This window comes from Channa argus, chromosome 14 (assembly GCF_033026475.1).
Source record: "Channa argus isolate prfri chromosome 14, Channa argus male v1.0, whole genome shotgun sequence".
NCBI classification, from domain to species: domain Eukaryota; kingdom Metazoa; phylum Chordata; class Actinopteri; order Anabantiformes; family Channidae; genus Channa; species Channa argus.
The window spans coordinates 7,087,992-7,110,348 of NC_090210.1; the positions used below are offsets into that span (position 1 = coordinate 7,087,992).

Genomic DNA, 22,357 nt, shown 5'->3' on the forward strand with positions numbered 1-22,357 from the left:
TTTATGTCTGCTTTTGGTCAACTCTTTGTCAACTCTTTTGGATAGTTGTATCATCCTTTATAATTTTTGAGTTCTGTTCATTTTTTTTTAATAGTACCTCTCTTTTGACACAGCACAATAACAGAGTGGTTGGCGCTGCTACCTCACAGCTAGAAGGTCTGCGGTTCAAATCTTGGCCAACTTTGGCCTTTAACATGGAGTTTGCATATACTCTCTGTGCTTGCATAGGTTTCCTCTGGGTTCTCTGGTTTCCTCCCACAGTCTCACAAAGACATCCATGTTAGTTTAATCAGTGACTGTAAATTACCCTCTATTATTGCCAGTCTATTCTTGTTGATTCTGGTGCATGGAAAAACCTTTCTGCTTTCCTGCTTCAAATAACTAAGAGGTGTGCAGAGTAAAAACACACACACAAAAAGTACATCATTCATGTGAGATAACCAAACTTGGTCTAACATTGGCAGGAAATTTGGTTTCCATGAAGGAAGGATCCCATCACTAAAATGCCGAAAGCTGAGATAACAAGCAGAAAATATTAATTTGTACAATATATCTGCATTTAGCCTATTTATTATGAGTTTATGGAATTATGTTGCTTAGTGATTTACCTTATTCAAAGATTATGAGACAGTTACTTTTTAATAATTTGCCTTACCAAGTTTACAGAAAAAAAGGATACAATGGAATAATTACATTTAATAATTTAGCAATAAAATACAAATAAAATCAAATATTTAATAATTTTTTCCTCTCTCGGTTTTATGAGAAACACGTGTTCCTCTGTTTTATTTTAAGTTTCACCAGTAGAGGACGCATCAGATCCACACTTGGAAATTGCTCTGTCTCGCTCAGTGGGACCATGTCTGACTACCACAGAAATACTTTGTATCAGTGTCAGTCATTGTATTAGTAAGTTTTTTATTTCTTTTAAATCTCTCTAATAAGAGCCTTTTCATTGACCCTAACACAAGTTCTGATACATAAAATCACAAAACGACCTCACTGTACAGATAAAACATACTTAGAGCCGAAGAATTTAATCCAGTATTTGTTTCAGTAGTGTTTAGTAGAGAGTGGTGAGTGAGCCATGACTCTTCCTCCTGCAATCCTTAATAACTATTTGAAAATCACTGGAGGACAGCCTGAATAGGAAACGGGTTTATAAAATTAAATTGGGAGTTTGAATGCACACAGAGACACTATTACATGCAGAGAACTAGGATTAAAACCTTCACAAATGACATCTCATTTGTGCATGTCTCGGAGGACTTAGCTTCATACTTGTTTGCAAAAATAGAAAGGTTGGTGCAGCAAAGGAGAGTTTATAATCATGTCTTATGCTCTTGATCCTATGCAAATATTAGAAGACACAATTACTGAAACACAATTACCGTGTTTTATTTAAACTCAAAACCATATCACATAACAAGAGTCATTTTGACATTACATCTAGGAACAATTAGAATGTAATTTCCAAATATAAATGATTTCAAGTGCACAGAGAGATTATTATTTTCCACAGGAACATGCAAAAACTCACATTTCATATTAGTGCATAATTGCAAAAATACAGCTCTAGCTCAAACAAGATCATCATTGCATCACAGCGGATTCCATATTGCACCACATCACAATGTTCATCAGTGAAGGCAACACTTTTTGTAACTGAATACCTCAAGTGAGATTCACAATAATAGGACCACAGATATACTGTTGGAATATAATTCACATGTAAACATTTAATTAAAAACGATTTTAATTTGTTTTAACTAGTGTGTCCTCTGAACAAAAAAATCTAGTGATATGAACTTAGTAAAGGGGGACTTTTATTTTTAAAGAGACCATTTTTTCACTATTCGCAGGGCTACCACAGTGTGCAAAGTATTATTTCTCTGTTCTTAGCATGCTATAATTGTCCACTGTTCATTAAATTTGTGAAGTGGGACAAAATTTTAGCCAGAGACAAAAGCGTCCTCAAAATTCGGGGCTGCTTGTTTCCACCCAAGTCTTGACAGGGGCTCCCTAGGGGCCTGCAAGCAGCTCACTGAGCAGTACCTCCCTTTCTCCTAGAAGCACATCTCTCTTCAGACTGGTGCCTTTGTTTACTACCTTTATCTTCATGGCCAGACTCTTTACTTGCGCCTGAGGCAGTGCGTCGAAAAAAAAGTCCTCATTGAATACCGGATTCCTGCTATTCTTGATGATGGTGCTCCTCTGTTTCTGCTGCTTGCCAGGGTTGAGGTAGAGAGCTACACAGCAGTTGATGTTTTTAATGTCTGTCTGCCTGTCATAAAGGGCCTCAGCTGTGAGTACACGCACCCTCAGTCGAGCTGCCTCTGGGTCGTAGTGAGTGCTCAGCCTCAGTGTCCCCCCCTTATGGAGATTGACAGTGTGATTGCGCTGCAGGACATCTGATGCTGCGTTCCTTACGCCACTGCTCTTACATCCACGGAAGGCGGGAGAGGGAGGACAGCGCAAGCGACGGCGCTGCATGTTGGGGCTGTTGTCTGCTGAGCTGCATTCATCAGTGGAGAGCGAACTGTGCCGTGCCAGGGAGCGCTTGGCACGAGACACCTAGAAGGAGACATAAAAACTATTTGGTAAACACAAAAAGGGGGACACACTTTATAACACGTTTACTGATAACTTTCTAACAGTCGGTCCGTAGACACACTTATAAACATAAATCCTCACCTTGGCATGTGTCTCCTGGGCAATGGAGCGTATAAGAGAGGCAGAGCGGGACAGGAGAGGGGAGTTAAAGGGGGATGACTCCGCTGAGGAGCAGGTGTCACTCTCCCCACCGCTGAAATAACGGTAGGGATTAGGGTCTGCTGGGGCCAGGAGAGTCCCCCCTTGGGACCGCCTCTGTGAGTTCGGGGAGGTGAGAGGGCTGCTGGGGTCACTGTGGAAAAGACTCTCCTTGCGCCGGGTGTGCGGAGACTCCATGAGGGTAGAGAAGCCATATGAGGTCTGAGCTTTTGGGACATATGGCAGAGACATTGCCGTCTGTGACTGCGGGTCTGCATTAGTGTTGACTTCCACACTCACTCTGTCCAAAGACCCTGCACCTGGCTCATCAGCACTCTCTATTTGGATGATGTAACGGTTGGCTGACTTCTGGAGATTGCGTGTGTCCCCTCCCAGGCGGGAGAAGAGGCGAGGGCTGCAGGGGTTCTTGCTGCTCCGAGCTCTTGGGCTCTGGCTACAAATGGCATGATCAGAAGAGGAGGGGCGCAGGGAAGAGCTGTGCTGAGGTTCTGGGCTAAAAGACTCTTCTGGTGGACAGCAGATCAGTTTGGGAGGGATGAAGAAATCGGGGATTTTTTCTGGAGTGAGGACATTGGCATAAACAGAGACAGGAATGGCCTCTGTTGTCTGTGGGGGCTGGGATTGTTTCCTACTTCTCTCCACAGAGCTACGGAGCTTGTCCAGTAGCCACATGCTCACTCAGATGCCTCGGTTCACAGTTTACCTGTGATAAGAAAAGTGATGCATGAAGAGGAGACAGCATATCCAATGACAACAAACAAAATGAATAAATCACATCTTTTTGATGAAGTTTATTTAATTTTATTATTAGTAAGACGTACTAGACTGAGCATGTGCTGCATTTTACACCTCAGAAGCAGAAACATCCTTCTGAACCAGTTCAGTGAAGCAAAGAAATGAAGATGAAACATTCAAGTTGCAGCAAATAAGCATTAGAGGTGGTTAGGAATCTATAAAGAGCACTTTAATTAAAAGATTAAAGTCATTGCGCAAAACATAGTGTGATGCAAATGTTAATCCTCTAAACGATATGCATGCGCGCTACAGAGATTTGTATAATCTCAAACAAATTCAGCTTTTTTTTTCAAAATATAATCATTGAATTAAAAAAAATCAAATCTTTGAAAAAAGCCAAATCTAAATAACTTTTCCTCTTCAGAGCAACACGTAACAGCCGTCGCGGTGCACATCTAACATCAAATAAACCTACCCTCTGGCCGTATAAAACCCCCGGCGTGCGCTTCTCTGCAACCTCTCCAAAGATCCTTGTGCGTAAAAGGATATTATTCCGTAAACTGGAGTCCAGGTGTGATCCAAACCGCTTGCCAGTGGGAAAAGGCTGCTAGATCACGCACTCTCTCTTTTTATGATGGGGTCTCTGACTTCTGAGCCAATGAGGAGGTTGTGAAACCTTCCCATAATATTTACCGTAAATCAATTCCCTGAGCAGGCACGAGGGGGGAACAGTCTCATTTAAAGTCTGTTTTTTTCATCACCTACAAGGTGTTGCATGTTATGTGGGTTTCATATCTCACGCCTCATTGACTTTTTTTTTTTTTTTAAAGAGAACGTCACTGTGATTTCGTTTGCCGTTCACGTGAGAACTGTTCTCCTTTCTGTTGTTGTGGGATAGTGCATCTCTCCCTACACGTACAACTCACCGTAATTGGACTTTCTGATGATAATGTGGAGCCACAATATGCTGTGTTCGATACACCATCTGAACTCATTTATCAGTAACACTCAAAGACAAACTTCGTGTTTTTGTTTTTTAGGTTTTTACCCAACGTGGAGAAAATAACTCACCGCGACAATGAAAGTAAAACTTTAATTACAATCTCAAGTCAAGCTACAGATATGCATCTGTTCTCCGCTCTCCTCAATAAACCATTAGAGTTTGTGTCGGCTGTGTAGTCGCTATATTTGTTTGGAGTTGTTTTTGGAGAATTTCTTAAGCTACTTAAGTTTGATTTACTGCCAGGAAAAGTTGCTCCTTGATTCCTTACATACACACACACACACACACACTTCGCTACTTGCTGCACCACAACCCTTCAATCTGTGGTCAAATTAGGTGTTTAAGCTGTTGCAAATCTCACTTAATCAAATTGTAAATTAATTGAGATAATTAACAGAAAATTTAATGAATAAATTGACATTTGCTTTACTTTGGGGATAGTTTTGTTTATCAACCAAATGATTAATCAATCAAGAAATAATTGATTTATAATGGATATCCTGTTAGTTTCAGCCTACTGCTTCCTGTTTGTGGCTTCCTGTTTAGATGCATAGATAGTTTAATCTTAATGAATGACAATAGAGTGAAACATAGCTTTATAGGACAAGCTTTATTAGATGACAAATACTGTAGGCTAAATGCACTTTAATTGTTCTTGGTGTGCACATTATTACAGTTGGACTTAAAGAGTTAGAGTTACTGTAATGTAACTCTACGGCTTTAGTTTGAGGCTTAATGTACATTAATGCTTCTAAACATCCATCTGACATTCCTATATTAAAATATTTCTCTGCCTCTAGCTAAAAAAGTCCTCCGGATGACATCACCCGGAGGAGTTTTTCTTTATTAGGAGTTCAGATGATGTCATCAGGGAGAGCTCTGGAAAGCATATTGACTGTGATTACAAACTATATAGTATGAGCAACAAGATGACATAATCTCAACTGAAGGTTTCTTCAAGTGATGTCATCTGGAGGCATTTATCGGCTAGAAGTAGAAAGTTATTTTAACATAAGTAAGTCAGGAGGAAGTTATTATTGTACATGTACTACCTAAACTAGAACCAAAAGAAGCTCAAAATCCATAAAGGCATCCTGCACACTGAGTTGCATCTCTTCTGTGAAATAAGACCTGATAGTCACTATTTTACAACAGAAGCCAGCCCAAATATGCCAAGCCTGGATGGCAGCTCTGATCACTAAAACTGCAAAATTACATAACACTATAACGGGGGAAGCCTAAAAATTTTTTAACAACACACAGAAAAACAGAACACGACACTAACACTTCCAAAGACGTAATTTCAAATACATGTAACCCTTGCTCAAAAAGATCACGGGTTGAAGGGCATACGATCTGAGCAAGTAATATGGACTGATGAATTATCTATTTCTGTTAAAGTCAAAGAATGCCTTCAACCCACAGTGTCTTTTGCCAGGTGTTAAACATGGAGGTGGATCTGTCATGGTATGAGCAGCCATCTCGTAGGAGTCATTTGGACCAGTCTATGTTCTACAGGGTTTTAAAAACAGCCAACAAATGTGGGGCCCTTACACTGGACCAGTTGCACCCTGCTGGAAACAAACGGGAGTCTTCATGATAGAAATATTTTACAATCCCCCAAACCTTGCTCAATATTACTAATATTTGTAGTTTTCATGTTTTTCCTAGTTTATGTCAACTAAATTCTGCACATGTTTGCAAACTACAGGTTTGATGCGAAAAGTCAGACAGACAGGATAACTATTAACTATTTTCAAACACATTGTTACAGAGACTCATGGGCTGACAATTTTTTGTTTGGTTTTAAACTTTGATATTTTCAGGCTTATTTCTTAATTTGCTTAGAGTCTGATCGGCTTGGTCGGATTCACAATGTCTTTTCCCTCTGCAAACTATAGTACTGAACAGGGATTTTATGCCAGTGCAGTGTTTGACATCACTGCTACCTGTATTCATTTGCTGTGCTCATAGTACATGTAACATGCTCAGTATAACTATAGTCAGTTGTACTGTGCATGTGGGTTAAACAGGTATGAAAATATATGGCTACTAGTTACTGTCTTTATTTTAAACAAAGAAGTTACTCCTTTTATCTGATAATCTAAGAAAGTTATTAGCAGAATAATTTTGAATAATTTAGTGTACAAAATAATGACAAAATGATATAATTTTAGAAATCAGAAAATACTCATTCACTCGCCACAGCCAACCTAATGGAACTTGAGGGGCTAAAATGCAGGTGTGTGAACCTGGAAGACAATTACTCAAGACTCTCAACTGTAATTGCTGCCAGTGGTGGCTCCACAAAGAGCTGATTGAAGGTTTAAAATACTTATGCTAATGGGATCCATTGGTGCGATTTTTCTGAAAATAGATTGCAGTCATTTATAGATTAGTGATGAACCATTAGATTAGTACATTAGGGGTATGACTCATCCACTAGTCTGGACATCCATTTAGACCAGTCGACCAGTCGACTGTTTACTCTTGCTATAGAAATGCTTACTTCTGTTGACAGCTAAACCAACCTGGAAAATTTGATATAACAATGCTTCAAATCTATAGCCAGGAGATCTGTGAGACTAAAAAGTTTATTAGAAACTAGAGCTTTCCCAGAATAAAAGACTGTGGTTTCTAAATAAAACCATGTGTGGTGGGGGAAACAAGATTGAGGAAAAGATGAACAAATAAGACTGCTCATCTTTTATGTCCTTGGAGAAACATATTTATTATGTGGGCCTGCAATTGTGTTCAGATTTTTAATGTTTTATACCCACTGAACCCAAAAAGAAATAAAATCTAGTTTTGGAACAATTAATAATAACTAATAGCTTGCTCTTAGTGAGAGAGAAACAAAGGCCTATTTTTCCATTATAAATCAAAGAAATAAAGCACTACAGCTACGTATATAGAAGTGTTCATTCGAATTGTAGAAAATTATTTGGACTATTGCCTGACAAAGAGAACTTGCAATAGTGTTATCACACCCACAGCTGACAAAGCCTAAGAAATGAGTAAGTAAGCAGATATGAGTGCTGGCCATTGTTAATTTGCTACTCTATTATTTATTTATTAAATTGTCTGTTCGTAGCTTGCACATCAAATTCTCAGATAATGGAAGTGCCAACAGAGTATATTCATCATGTGCTGGTGTAAATGTTTGAACTTGAATTGTAAGTTTCTCTAAAACATCTCCTAAACACATAACCCCACAACATATGTGTGCACACAAACACGTGAGGATATGTGAGGACACATATGAGCACTCAGGGTAATGTGTCTGTTGTAAGTGGAGCGTGGCTGGTGTACGTCTGTTGAAAATGAGGTCTGACTCTGACTCAAACTCCACATGTATTAGTTTCTTGATAAAACCTCTCCTGCCCAGGCTACAGAATCAAACACATCAAATTTTGCTCCAATCCAATTTCTGCCATATACCTAAAATATGGACACCCACGCCGATCACCCACAGGTTTTAATATTGTGGTGGCCATTGGGTCAGTATGGATGCTCCGACTGGTCTGCAGCTACACAGCCTCATCTTCGGCAAGCTGTGTAGTCTGATACCAGTCGATTATGGCCAGCATTAAACATTTCCCATGCTGACCACCACAACATTTACACCACCAGATGGTATTAATGTTGTAGCTGAACTGTGTATAGCTGAGTAGCAATTGATCCACATAATAGTTACGTGGCAAAATCATGGACTGAAAGCCTAAAATTCTTCTCTGCTGTTTTATTGTATTGGTTTTTGCTTTGTTGGTTTCATGCTGCAACCTGTTGCTGACTCATTTATTCAGAAATCAAGAATTTTTTTAGCCTACAAATAGAAGAGAAATATTTTTAGTAACAGTTCAGCAACCAGAATAAAATATCTTGGTTATATAATATTAATGATGTTGTATTTCCCCGACTCCTATGCCTCAACCACTTGTCTGGTGAAATATCTCAATATGTGATATATCAGATACAGTAGATTAGCACAAAACCTTCTACATACAATACATGAATTGTCCTCAAGGGATCAATTCCAAAACTTTGGTAGTCTCTTTCCTTTTTCTCAGGAGTTACCATGAGGTTCATTTCTATGGTCTTGAGTGATAAAACATTGTGGCAATTTCATACAGAAATGCCATGACTGAATATGTAGGCTACCTGCAAAACTAATGACACTCCCATTTGCCTTAACTGTACTTTGTATAGTATATATTGCAAACCAGCAAATGTCAACATGCTAACATGCAACAGTCAGGCGTTCAACATAGTAAACATTTTTTGCTAAGCATCGGGACGTTAGAACCTAAACTCCAATAAAAAGTGCCTCAATAAAGCTGACTGTAGCTGTGTTATCTTAGTGACATAGTCATTGGACATTTTTAAAGTTTAATATGCTCACCTGGAATGACTGCTAGACATGTCATCCTCTTGACATTAGTGGCGGAAATATAAAAACCAAAAAATAAAAAAGTCAAACAGCAGTGATTTCCTTGGTTATGTCACAGAATAAAGACTAAGTCTAAAAACAGGACACAGGGCACAATAGGTAGAAAAGTCTGCCTACGCATTTCAGCAGCATTGCCTTCATTAGGCTGCATTCACCACTGGATGTTCTTTGGCTGTTATTAGGCTTTATAGGCAAAAATTGATCCCGCTTCACAGACAAAATAGCTGCTCTGACTGTTCATTTTAGCTCATTTTTTTGTACAGTGTGTGCCAGAAGAATAAGGGAAAGAGAATGACCTATTGATTTTGGTACTTATTACTTACATAGCCAGTTTTGTGGTGGTTGAATTCTTCTTCTCTAAGAAACAGTACTGAAAATCAAAGGGAAATGTCAAATGAAATGTCATAGGGGTTATTATCCCTACATTACTATGCCACGAACAGCTATGCTAGAACATTTCCTTTTCAGCTTTTTCGAGACACATAAAGACAATTTTCACTTTCACGACAGCTACTCATTTACCCAGCGAAAAAGCAAAAATTCACTAACTTATAAGTTCACTAACTTTAACTGAATGCAGAACAAAAGATGTATTCATTTAATGTAATTTGAGTACAAATTCTGCATATATAATGAATAGGCAAAGGAATTCGTTGTTGCTAAAGACATTTGATCAAAAGATGTACATTAGCTTTTGTTTATTGGTAATTGTACCTCAGTACATTAAACAATAAATAGGGCAATAAATAGCCACTTTTGTATCATATGACTCCAAATTTGTCTTTAATGTATCAGACAGTTTTAAACTTAATTAAAATAAATAAAACATATTACGTGGTTGCAAATCCCTTGTTTGCAATAACTGCATCAGGTTTGTGAAACACACTTTCAGTTGTTGTTTATTTTGGGGGATTGCTGGAAGTGGCCCTGAGAGCTCAAACCACTGCAATCTGAGAAAACACATGCAAATAGACAAAACACACTAGAGAGTCGCTAAAAAGTGACCGACATTTTTAGTTGCTCCCTGAGCCATTTCTGTTGTTTTGTGGTTTTTGCAGCGCTTTAATGCTGCACATGAGTTGTTTTTAAGTTAAGTTGTTTTTTTTTTGTTTGTTTGTTTGTGTTTTGTCTCCTTGCATGTGTTTTTTTTAGGAGGCAATGCTTTGAACTCTCAGGGCCACCGTAATTGCTCCTTCATTGTCCTCATCAGACACTGAAACTTATGTTTAATTGGGTTAAGGTCTAATGATTGACACATAATCTACAACTTTCCACTTTTTCTGTCTTACGAAGCCCTCTCTTAAGTTGGTAACATATCTAAAATTATTTTCTTGCTGCATGATTGCAACTACTTTTTATGCATTTTATGCATTAGCTGTCGTCCTTTGCCAATCTTTTGTATATGTTGCTCGATAAACCAGTGGTTTCTTTCTTTTTTAAGAACATTACAAACTGTTGCCATGTCTATGCCCAGTGGTTATGCAGTGCTTGTCTTTCCCTCTTTTGTCTGGTTTAAAATTAAATGTTTTGCCTTTCCCCTATAAACAGCTCTCTGGTATTATGGTAAGTTGTCCTTTTATCCTTTTACAAAAACAGTCACAACCCCTCTTAAATATAAAGATGGGCAAACTTTCTTCAATCTATAAAAAAATGCATAAACAAACAAAACTATTTCAGAAAAATGTTCCTCAACATAAAATTGTGAAGTCTTTAAAAATCCCACCATCTACAATATTTAATATCATCAAAAGAATCTCTGTGCGCAAGGGACAAGGCCGGAGATCAAAACTAGATGCATGTGATCTTTGAGCCCCTCAGGTGGCAGTGGATTAAAAAAATATAAATATTCTTTACTGGACATCACTGCTCAGGAACACTTCCAGAAATCAGTGTCTGTAAACACAGTATTCCGTGCAATCCACACATGTAGCTTAAAGCTGTATCATGCAAAAAAGAAGCCATATGTAAACAAGATCCAGAAACGCTGCTGTGTTCTCTGCGCCATAGCTCATTTAAAATGGTCTGAGGCGATGGTCCTCTGCCCTGTTCAGAGGAGAGAGACCATCCAGCTTGTTATTGGTGCACAGTTCAAAAGCCTGTATCTCTGATGGTATGTGGGTGCATTAGTGCCTATGGTGTGGGCAGCTCACACATCTGGAAAGGCATCAACAATGCTGAAAAGTACTTAGAGCATCATTAGCTGATCATACATAACAAGAGATCTCAGAAGACCTATGATTAATAGTTGTTGATTAGCATCCAACTGGAAAGGATACAGAGTAATCTTAAAGACAAACTCACTAGATATTCATCAGTCCACAGTTAGACAAACTGTCCGTAAATTGAGATAATTTTGGTCTGTGGTTGCTCTCCAAAGGAGTGGGCAACCCCTGAGTAACAGCTAAAGACCAAAGGTAAAGACAAATCCAATTTGCTCTGTTCATGAGTCAAGCATGTACAAAACATAAAACAGGCATAGCATCTAGGGCAGGACACCATAGAGGAAGCCATTGCTCTCCACAAAATACTAAAGCTGCCAATGACCACCTTAACAAGTTTGGGAAAAACACACAGCATTACATATGGCATAAAAAAGACAACATGTACCAATAAAAACATCCAAATAGTGGTGGAGGGAGCATGGATAGTTTAGGGCTGCTTTGCTGCCTCTGGACCTGGACCACTGGCCAATGTGGAGAGGAAAATGAATTCCCAAGTTCATCAAAGCATCCTAAAGGATAATGTCAGCAAACTGAAGGTTGGCTCACAATAAGCTGTGTGATGCAGCAGGACCCTAAACACCAAAGTAATCTATAACGGAATGGCTGCATCAGAGATACAAAATCCCCTTTTTGTAGTGATCAAGGCACAGTCCAGATCTCAACCCAATAAATATCCTTTGGAATGACCTCAAGAGCTGTTCACATCAGATGTCCTAAGAATATGACTGAGCTGAAGTAGTTCACTAAGGAAGTTTGATCCAAAACTCCATCTGAACATTGTGCAGGTCTAATCAACAGCTACAGGAAGCGCTTCCTCGATGAACCAAATGTGGTTCAACCAGTTAATAAAACACTGTTGCCATTACCTTTTCCACTACCAGTTTGTATTTTTAATGGGTGTGTTCAATAAAGATATGAAAGATCATGACTGCATTTTACAAGCTTAAAAATATTGCATTTGTTGATATTTGTGACTTTGGTAAAGATCAGGTTGCATTTCTGGAACAATTTATGCAGAAAATTGTAAACAGTCCCTACAATGTCCTGGCAAAGAGTTGAACTTGATCTATGCTGTTCTATTCTAGACAGTTAGCTAACATGTGAGTGTGAAGTCCTCCAGTAAGCATGTGGCGTAACTTTTCTTGGATGTTTAATGAAGTCTCACTTTTCTCTTTCTTTATCTTACTCACTCTAAAAGGACAAAAATTGCCCAAGACAACAACATAATAAAGTCGTCGATCAGTCACGCTCTGTCCTCTACCATACTTTAGTAGCACTGAGAGGATTTCCCAGTTCTAAAACTACTGCTAAAAGGGGAGACTACAGTACACGATACTCAGAAAACTATTTAAAGGTTTTTAGCAGTTGGAAATGCACTCAAACAGAGGACAGAACAGTTCCATTACTTTTTTTTTACTGTATATGGGAGTCCTTACTTGTCTTTTAAAGCCTGGCCTTGATCAAATGTTACCTTATAAAAGTGGAATTCTGTTGCATCTGTTGTGCTGTGGGAAAGTATTCCAGCCCCTCAACCAACCACCACCAACCCTTTCTTGTCTTTTTGTTTGTATCCCATACAAACAAGACCTAGTTTTTAGTTTTTCAGTTTTCAACCTGCTTTTTTTAGACTGCTCTGGGCTTAACCAGGTTTATTTACTAATCAACCTCAATTCAATCCAATGACTATGAGTGTTTAGGGCAAAAAGATGTTGTGAAATTGGCCTTTTAACACCATTGTATATGATATGGTATACATATGATATAGTATTTACAACTGTTTTGCCTGGTGCCAAAAGATGTGCAGTGTCAACAGACGCCTGCCTCTTTGTGTAGGGGCGCTATTTCATTAAACAGTCCTGTTGATTGTGTTACAAGATATATAAACACAGGACTTACTGTATATGGGCATTTAGGTTGGAGGACTTGCTGGATAAATGGCTCTAAGTGATTTTCATTGAGGCAGAATTAATGACTATAGGTTTAAAAATTAAACAAATGAAAACAAACATGGAGAACAAACCTGAATCTCGAACCTCGCTATCTGCAGCCAGGTAGCAGTGTGAATAATAAAACTTTTGACAAGGAACAAAAATAACTTAATTTTAAAAATATAAACTCTGCTAAATCCATGTTGGCTACCACAATACAACTTTACAAGTCTTAGTGTCTAAAAGGAAAGCAAATAGGTAGAGAGGTCTATTAGCATTAGAGTGATTTGCTTGTTTAGCTGTAGCTGGTAATTCTGTATGTTTCTATAGTGACTTTTTTGCATGTGTTCTGTTTTTCTTCAATACTGTATATACTTTCTCTAAAGCTATATAGAATCAATGCTAAATGTATTTCCGTATATTTGTAGTAATCTGCCTTTTTAACAGTGTCTACAAAGTACAACGGACTGCTTTTAATACCTGGCCACAGTAATCATGGTTTATAACATATAGTATATATAATAACGGGAGATAGGATAATAGTCCATAATGAAGTCAAAAGCTTTCAGTATGAGTCATGGCCTCTACTCAGGCTGAAATGAGAGGATGTTGAGGTGTTGAGTCATGTTGATACAAGAGGATTTGACTGAGTTTGGAAAGATTTCAAGCACTTCCCACTCCTGTAGTACACTATTCAACATGATTTTTAATTTTACTTTACATAAAATGTACCCAGACTGCAACAAACCTACTGCACAGAAACAAATAACAATTTAAATAACATGTGAGTGATGTATGTGGTTGTAAAAATAGTATATTAACAGAAAACCTTTGTTGTACTGCAGCAGTGTTACAGTGCCAGAACAGAACATTGTAAATTAATTGTTTCATTTCTTTCTTTCTCAGTTTAGGTGATATTCGATTCAAGGAGGATTTTGCTTTTAACCTACTAATAAGTTACTGTCTCAGCGAACAGAGAATATAGTAAGTGTGTTGGTTGGCATTAAGCCTTTTTTGTTGGCGCACTGATATCCTCTTTATGGCTTGGAGACAAATGACCCATCTGGTTAGGGGCTGCTGGGGACCAATGTAAACAAACACAGAACACGCACAGCTAAAGAGAGAGTGGATCCTGTGATGCTCTGTGTCGGTCTTCCGAGTTATGATGATGAATTTGTTTGAGCAATATCCCATATACATGTACAGACCAATACACCAGAAGTCATGAGTGTGCAGAACAAGTAAACACGACAGACAGAAAAAAAGGCTAGACAGATGGAGAGGGGGTGAAGATGGTACAAGATGGAGTATGTACAAAGCGAAGAGTGGACCTATACCATCTGTAAAACAGTTGGGAGAAATAGCATATAAGAGAATAAGAACAACAAAATAAAAAAGGGAGTAAGCCATTTAATTTTATTTTTCCCTTAAGTGCAGTCAACGCATAAAGCAGATGTTCTGAGTCCTCTGTGCAGCAATGAAGACAAAACCATCTCTGTTTAAAATCATTAAAATCCTCTAAAGGCACAGCTTCTAGCAAGTTTATTTCACTATTTTTTATGAAATTGCTCCTAAAGTGCAGAAATTAAAACTGCTTTAAGCACAAATTCTCTGAACATTAAAAAAATGCAAACACAGCTTAACAGTTTTGCCTTTACACTGAATGGATGCAGTCTTCCAATAAACAAAATGATTTAGAAATATAGATTATTTTATGGGAGTAATAAAGTACCAATGCCACATACTGCCAGAAATTTATACCCCCAAATCACATTCCAGATAGGGGAGGTGGCTGCTTAAATATTTTTTAAAGCACAAATATACACCTTAATGATAATGTCAAAGCTGACTGAAAAAAATTAAATAAATGAGAAAATATTCTATCGATCATGCTATATTTTAACCCAATTTGTCATATGCATATCAATATTATAGCAATGTGGAAAACATTTATGGTATAAAATTAAAAGGTGATTGCCAAATGTACTATGCAAACAAAAAGTGTGTTTTGCTTTTTTGGACCTTGCAAAGAAACAACAACAACTCATATATCAAATACAGATAAACTATGGAAATGATGCAGAGCAGGACCTATCAGTGTACATCCTGTGTGCATGGGGCACTCACAGTTTCCCCTTTGTTCTATACTCATCTTTGCTGCAGTAAACAGTCATAATGAATGCATGCACATTCTACACAACTTTAGGATGCATCAGCTTTGCTTTCTCTAATTCTTGGCAGAATCATTCAGTCACAACACTGTAAACTTTCACATTAAATTCTCCTCCACTGTGCAGCAAACAACTGACAACATCTGTGCATGTTCCAAATTTAAATGTAGCAGACATTTTAGATATTGTGATAACAATTTAATATTTCAATGCATATGACCAGGTATAGACAATACATACGAATGCTTGAGTCTGCATTTTCCTTTATTGCACAGCACGTGCATAGTCAAAATAGAAAACTTTAATTAAAATGATTTTCTTGATAGTATTTATGTAAACCTAGAATTATAGTTTAATCATTTATTTTTGAAATTCATATTGGACACAGTGTGTATCTCAGCCCAGGCTGCAACGTTTTATTATTAAAATAACTGCTAATATCATGATAGGAATTATTTTTTGCCAAGACATTGCCTGTCTTGCTTTAATGAAGCAAATGCTCCAAAATAACTTGTACATGAAAAAATAATTTTTGTTATGTGGGCAAATTTAATAAATAATTGTTAGAGTTAATAATATCAAATTATTAGCAACACTAACATAAAAAGCACTTCAGAAAGCCTCTTAAATTATTCATTACAATCTATGTCTAAGTTCTGCAGTCTTCTAATTTCAAATCATGCCAAGTCATCATTTTTACATAAACAAAATATATTGTAAATGACTTACAAGAGTCTTGCTGAATTTCCTCCTCCCGTCAGTCACTTATGTGAATTATATACAAATGTACTTTTTAAATGTCAAAAAGACTTTTTTATTTGATTTGTGCTGCTTTCCATCAAGAATTTCTGTCTGACAGACAAGCTGAAATAGTTCAGTTACTGTACTTGGCTACTTTAGATCTCCTCCCCCTGCAGTGTGTGCGTGTGTGTGTTTTGTGAGTGTATTCTCTCCATCCCTTGTGACAACTTGGCATTTTGACAAGTGTGTGACAGTCAAATCTGTCAACAACGGCAGCATGATGAATCCTTACACAATATGCTGGCAATGAACAGTGTCTCTCAAACAGACAGAGAGAAAAGAAGGGAGGACCAAATGGTACACTGTATATTTTTGACAAGAAGATAAACACAACAGCCTGAGTTCATCAACAGTACAAATAAATCAATGAATGAATCATGAAAGATGCTGACTGGCTCAGGCACAGGAGAAACTTGACCGGGTCCTCAATCAGCAGATGTAAATACTTCTTGAAACTACTAAACTATTTCTTTTTCGGGAGTCAACATTTCTTAAATAAGAAAATGAAAGACCTCACTGTTTACTGAGTAAAAAGAGAGCATCAAAGTAGGAACATGCTATTCACCACACAGATTTTTGTAAAGAGATATAAAAATGGTGGTAGAGTAAAATTGTAACACTATTCCAAAATTTACTCTGGTACCAAACTACTATTGATAAGAATGTGATGACTGGTCATTTTTTACACTTTCTTTGCTGTTTTTAGGAGGAAAATATTTTGTTATGTATAAAGCCTATTTTTAATTCTCTGTCTGCAGCAGGGAGAAACATCCTGCTGTGTCTGAATTGGTGAGGTGGTTGCTCACTTTCAACACAGAGCCCAAGGGGAGGAAAAGGAAATGACGGGAGTGAAATACTCAACTGATAGAAAGAAGTAAATGAAACAAAGACCCTTTAGGCTCATTTATATAGTCTCTCTTGACTCAGTTTGTCTTGCAGAATTTCATCAACTTTTTATAAGGGCAACATGTGGATGACTCACGGCCCTGCTTCCCCATGTGTACATGTGAATGATTGCTGGTATTTATGGTACCGCACAGAAGTAGTGAAACGTAAAAAGGTAGAACATACCGAGCTGCTCTCCAGAGCACTTTAAACCCATAATTGGTGAAGAATAGGATCCTGGTTGTGGCTCTGGGAGGTCAGGAGGTGCTTGCAGATGACTGGACAACTACAGCTAATGTGATCAGGGAGACAGGTAGGAGGGTACATAGGGAGTTGCATTGTGTCTTTGTAGATTCAGAAAAAGCAGATGACATTGTGATCTGTAACGGTGAGGTTACAGGTAGCAGAGGTGAAGAAGGTGCACGACTTTAAGTACTTAGGGTCAACGGTTCAGAGCAATGGAGAGTGTGGAAAAGAGGTGAAGAGGCGAGTGCAAGCAGGTTGGAACGGGTGGAGAAAAGTATCAGGTGTGTTGTGTGATAAAAGAGTATCAGCAGTAATGAAAGGAAAGGTGTTTAAAATGGTGGTGAGACCAGAGATGTTGTTCGGCTTAGAGACAGTGGCACTGAAGAAAAGACAGGAGGCAGAGCTGGAGGTAGCAGAGCTTCAGATGTTGAGGTTCTCTTTGGGAGGGACAAGGATGGACAGGATCAGGAATGAGGACATCAGAGGGACAGCTCATGTTAGATGTTTTGGAGATAAAGTCAGAGAGGCTAGACTGAGGTGGTTTGGACATGTTCAGAGGAGAAACTGGGAAAATATCGGTAGAAGGATGCTGAGGTTGGAGCTGCCAGGCAGGAGGTCTAGAGGAAGACCAAAGAGGAGATTTATGAATGTAGTGAGAGAGGACATGAAGTTACTAGGTGTGAGAGAAGAGGATGCAGAGGACAGGGTTAGATGGAGACACATGATTCGCAGAAAGGAAGAGAAGAAGTCACTTATTCATATTTTAATCAGTTTCATTTATGCACATGTGATAACCTAATCCTAACCCATATGAATCCATAATGAGTCCATGAAAATTCAGTGAATATGACCTAATAACAATGAGACACAGATCATTTACAAACCTATTTTTTAAAAGAATTTTGCTGATTACCAGGTCATTTGCACCATGAGGCTCTTTAGCACCAAATGCACCAATCTTCCAATTATTCACTAAACCCCTGACCTGAGCTGCAATTGTCCGTTTATTTTGTTACAAATGTAACTTTATGTGTCCTTCCCCGACAAGTGCCCTAATTTGTAAGGAGAACAAGCCAGCCACTGAATTGTACTTATAACGCCAGGTGTCATTTGTCCCAGCAGGTTATTTCAACCAACACTTACAGTATGTGTTATAGGGAGGCAACCTCTAGCAGTCATTATAGTAATGAAGGAGAAAGTTAGGTGACGTACTGTTTGGAGCTGTCTCCATAAGTCAGGCTGAGGATTGGGGTGGATGTATGTTTGTGGCAGCACGATTTAGAGTCTCTTTGCTAAAGCCATGTTTGTGCCTAAACCTAACAAAGTGCCACCACTGTATAGGAAATGCTCTTGAGTAAATAGAGAGGTTAGGGACAAGCAACGTACAGCCATATGGTTGCTTAGTTTTTTTGTGATGCTAGAAGTGAAACATCTTGTTTAAATATACAACAAGTAAAGCAGAAATCATGTCGATTTTAACCAAGCATCTTAATCAAGATTCTATTATTGCCATGTCGTCTACCTAAAATCAATTTGTGAAGTGGGAGATGCTCTCTTTTTTTGGACATTTCACTTTAGGCTCAGTGTTTTATCGTTCAAAACACATTTGTTCTCGTTGCTATTAAAGCTGGTTAAAAACTACCAGCTAATTAGAAGTAACAAGCAGGAATTAAGCAAAAGCATACAATTTTTCACCAGCTGGTGTTTACTTTCCAAATGGAGAAGTTTGAACATAATTTCATCATCTTCCCACTAAGGGACATTGTACACAAAGTTGTAATTTTGTTTCATATGAAAAAGCCCTTCAGCTGAAACCTGAAGCATCTCTCTTGACACCGTATGCCAAAACAGAAGTGATCATCTTGTTACAGAGAAATGTGACACCTATCTTATTATAAGATGCACTTAAAGAACCAACAGAGGTGAAAGGCTTTGGAGAACAATGTCAAGAAAAACCTACACACACTTGACAAATCTCAGCAAACTGTCTGGCTTTGACTGTTAGACTATATTTCTAGCTCTCTGGCTGGTTATGTGCACTGACTCATTCACATTAAATTTGTTCTTAGTTGTACATGAATCATCGCCACTGAACCGTTATTTGTGACTTAAAAACAAACCTACACGCTTGGTAAAAGTGACCAGCATGCCCCCTGTTACCTTGTTAACCCTTTTTGTATAAAAAGGTTCAGTGTCCTGTTGTCTTTGCCCTGTTATAGTGTTTTTCTTGGCCCACCCATAAGTGCTCACAGTGGCAGCCTAGCGGTGAGGGCGTTTGGAATGAAGGTGAACCTAGGGTGGTGAGACAATAACAGACCACTCTTTGCACCACACGGTCGACATTTATTTATATTGTTAACACTCCCACAAACTACAGTTGGAGACTTAACAGCCTCCAGCTAGCTGAATAAAGTGCCTTGGAAACTTGGATGTCATTACAAAGCCATTGTTGGAATTTTATTGGATTGTGTTGGAATGAATTGTTTACTACTAGAAAAGCATGCACATCATGCGCCTTTGTACAGGTCTTAATATAAATAGATATTATAAGTTATACGTTTCTGTTACGGCTTTAACTCTTATCTGGAAGCTTTGAATATCAAGAGTGTGATTTAAAGGACTTGTTATTGTGTTATTCTTGCTGTTATGCAAATTATCAGTGTTATGAGCCAATAAAGGACGGACTTCATTGGTGACAACCACCCACATAACTCCCTCAACACTAATCACAAAAAGATTTTTAATCAAATACACATTGGCATAGCCCTGCTGGTTTTCACACATGCCTCTGTTTATGTAGAACTTAAACAATAAATGTGATGGTGTGGTGGATTGGTATGAGGGTATTTAACCCAGAGGAAAAAATGGGAGACCCTTTCTTTTCTGTTGCTAAAGCAACAAGGAAATGTCATGCCCATATACAGCCTACTGAACTGAAACTGAAGGGAAGAAAGGAAGATCACATTTCCATCAGCCATAACCCCAACACCTCCACCTGTCAAAAATCTCCATGTGTCCACACTGCTCTTCTCTATAATGCCAGTTGTGGACAGTTACAGAGAAAAGTCTTCTGCAACAACATTCCAATGAAGGGTCTGCATGCTCACCAGGTACTGTTTTTTTATTTGTTAACTGTGAGAAAACTCCCCTCCAAACAATTATCCCTTCAATCAAATTGTATTTATAGCATGGCAAATATATGCCTCCTCACTTGGCTAAGCTTCATAGCCACAGGAGTGGGTAATTACTTCTGTCTTGTGGTGGTATAGGTTTAACAGCTTCTGTGGCAATCCTCATTTCAATCTAACCTGAAGGGATGACACAGACACATTTATCTCATTAAATATACAATATAAAGGTGTGAAGACAACAGAAATATTGTGTCACTGTGATCACTGAAATAGACAAATGTGATCTTTATTGCCTTCGAAGTGATGTTATAATAACAAAGTTATTACAGTAAAAAGTAATAACACACAGTTCTACAAAGCAATTTTTTTATAAGAGATACTAAAGTTTGTTAATCCACTGCATCAATCATGTCAGTTCTATAAAGTTTCTATCTTTCTTCTTCTGCTTCTTCTTCTTTACCCTCCTCTTACAGTGAGAGTAGGTTTTCTGAATAAACTCGAGACCCTGTAAACCACAACATGATAAAACTCACAGGTTCTTGCTGCTAACAGGGCCTTAAGGCTCTTTTTGATATTTTCAATGTTATCGCCTAATATCTAAAAAGGTCTTAGAAGGTCGAAAAGGCCATGAGTAGAGGTGAATGATTCAGAATCTACGCATCTAAGCAAGCAACAGAATAAGAAATATTCATTTTATACAGTTCTTATAACATGGGAGTTTGTTTAATTGCCTTAAGAAAATTGAGAGATAACAGGAAATCACACTGTTACATTATTTTCAGCACAAAAACTAATATGTGCGTGTGACTTGTATGTAAGTTGGGAGGAAACATCACACAGTAGTAAAGGCAAATTTGCTTGAGGGAAAGACAGGAAACACAGCAGGGCATGGACCCCAAATAGAGAAAGTGGGAATGGAGAGAAAAAAGATTGATGCATAGGAAGAGATCAAAAAAAGATAAGCGTCAACGATAAAGAAAGCAAATGACAAATAATAAATGGACAAGAGTAACAAAGGTTTCTTTTAAAGGAAGCTGCAGAGGTCAATATATGTGTGAGGCAGGACGTGAACATAGGTCTCTTATACCCTTTGCGATATTACTGATCCACTCAAACTCCTTTTAAAAGCACATCGCAGTGTAAAATGACATGAATCCTAACAAGCATATTTCCAACTGAGGCACCTTCAGCATTGTTTATCTGACATGACTCATGTCCTCTTATGCCTTTTGAAACACTAACACTGTGTCTCTTCAGACTGCAAACCCCTTGTTGAGTAGCCATATTCATCTGTTCATTGACTTTAGGGAAGTAAATGCAGCCTCTGTTCCTTGAAGTCAATTTTCCTTAACAAGCTGTTGCAGCGCTTTTGACGTAGCATGTTCCAGTTATATTGGTGTCATTTTGCCAATGTTAGAAATGAGGCCTTATCTGCAAATCAACTCAGGAGCCAGTTTGTGTCAGTCCTACCTTCACCTTTGCCAAAGGTAACAATGAGAATCAAGGCAAAACATTTTTGCCTCTATGTTACTGAGAGTACAATCTCACTCACTCAGCTTGTTCGAAAGAAGTACACAATCACAACCCCTCAGGATCACAAAAATAACATTTTATCTCAAGGAAAAGGAAAAGACTTTCACAAAATCTTATAATGGTGTATATTACCACTGTGTCAATTTGTTCTTTTCTTTTTCACAACTGAAAAAGTTGTTATGGACACTAAATTGTTAGCTGCCACACCTGCTGGGTAAGTGTCCCCATAAGCACTAAAACATCTTTTATGCTCCTTCTAAACAAACCCTGTGTTCAGAAAGTTAACGCATTTGACAGGCATTGTAAGTTTGACCTGCAAATACATGTCAGCCTTGTGTTTTTATGGTTTTCTCCTCCATGTGTAAGTCTGTAAAATGACTCTCTGCGGTGTCAGGAGACAGATCTTCAACATAGCTACACTAACTGTCGCATACATCCACTTTTTCTGCTTATGCATTTGAGTACAAACAGTCCCAATGT

General features: G+C 38.1%; 1 protein-coding gene across 3 annotated transcripts; it reads right to left on the bottom strand.

The window, feature by feature from the left end:
* Nucleotides 1–1,382: 1,382 nt before the first annotated feature.
* Nucleotides 1,383–16,116, bottom strand: LOC137098871 (C2 calcium-dependent domain-containing protein 4C-like). Of its 3 annotated transcripts, none has more exons than XM_067475562.1 (3): nucleotides 16,011–16,116; nucleotides 2,695–3,475; nucleotides 1,383–2,574 (listed from the first exon to the last, which is right to left on the bottom strand). In XM_067475562.1, the coding sequence occupies exons 2-3, from the start codon at nucleotides 3,442–3,444 to the stop codon at nucleotides 2,023–2,025; spliced, it is 1,302 nt and encodes a 433-aa protein (XP_067331663.1). In that variant the 5' UTR covers nucleotides 3,445–3,475; nucleotides 16,011–16,116; the 3' UTR covers nucleotides 1,383–2,022. The 3 variants fall into 3 exon arrangements, with proteins under 3 accessions (XP_067331663.1, XP_067331661.1, XP_067331662.1); XM_067475560.1 differs by lacking the exon at nucleotides 16,011–16,116 and adding an exon at nucleotides 3,983–4,327; XM_067475561.1 differs by lacking the exon at nucleotides 16,011–16,116 and adding an exon at nucleotides 3,594–3,698.
* Nucleotides 16,117–22,357: the final 6,241 nt, after the last annotated feature.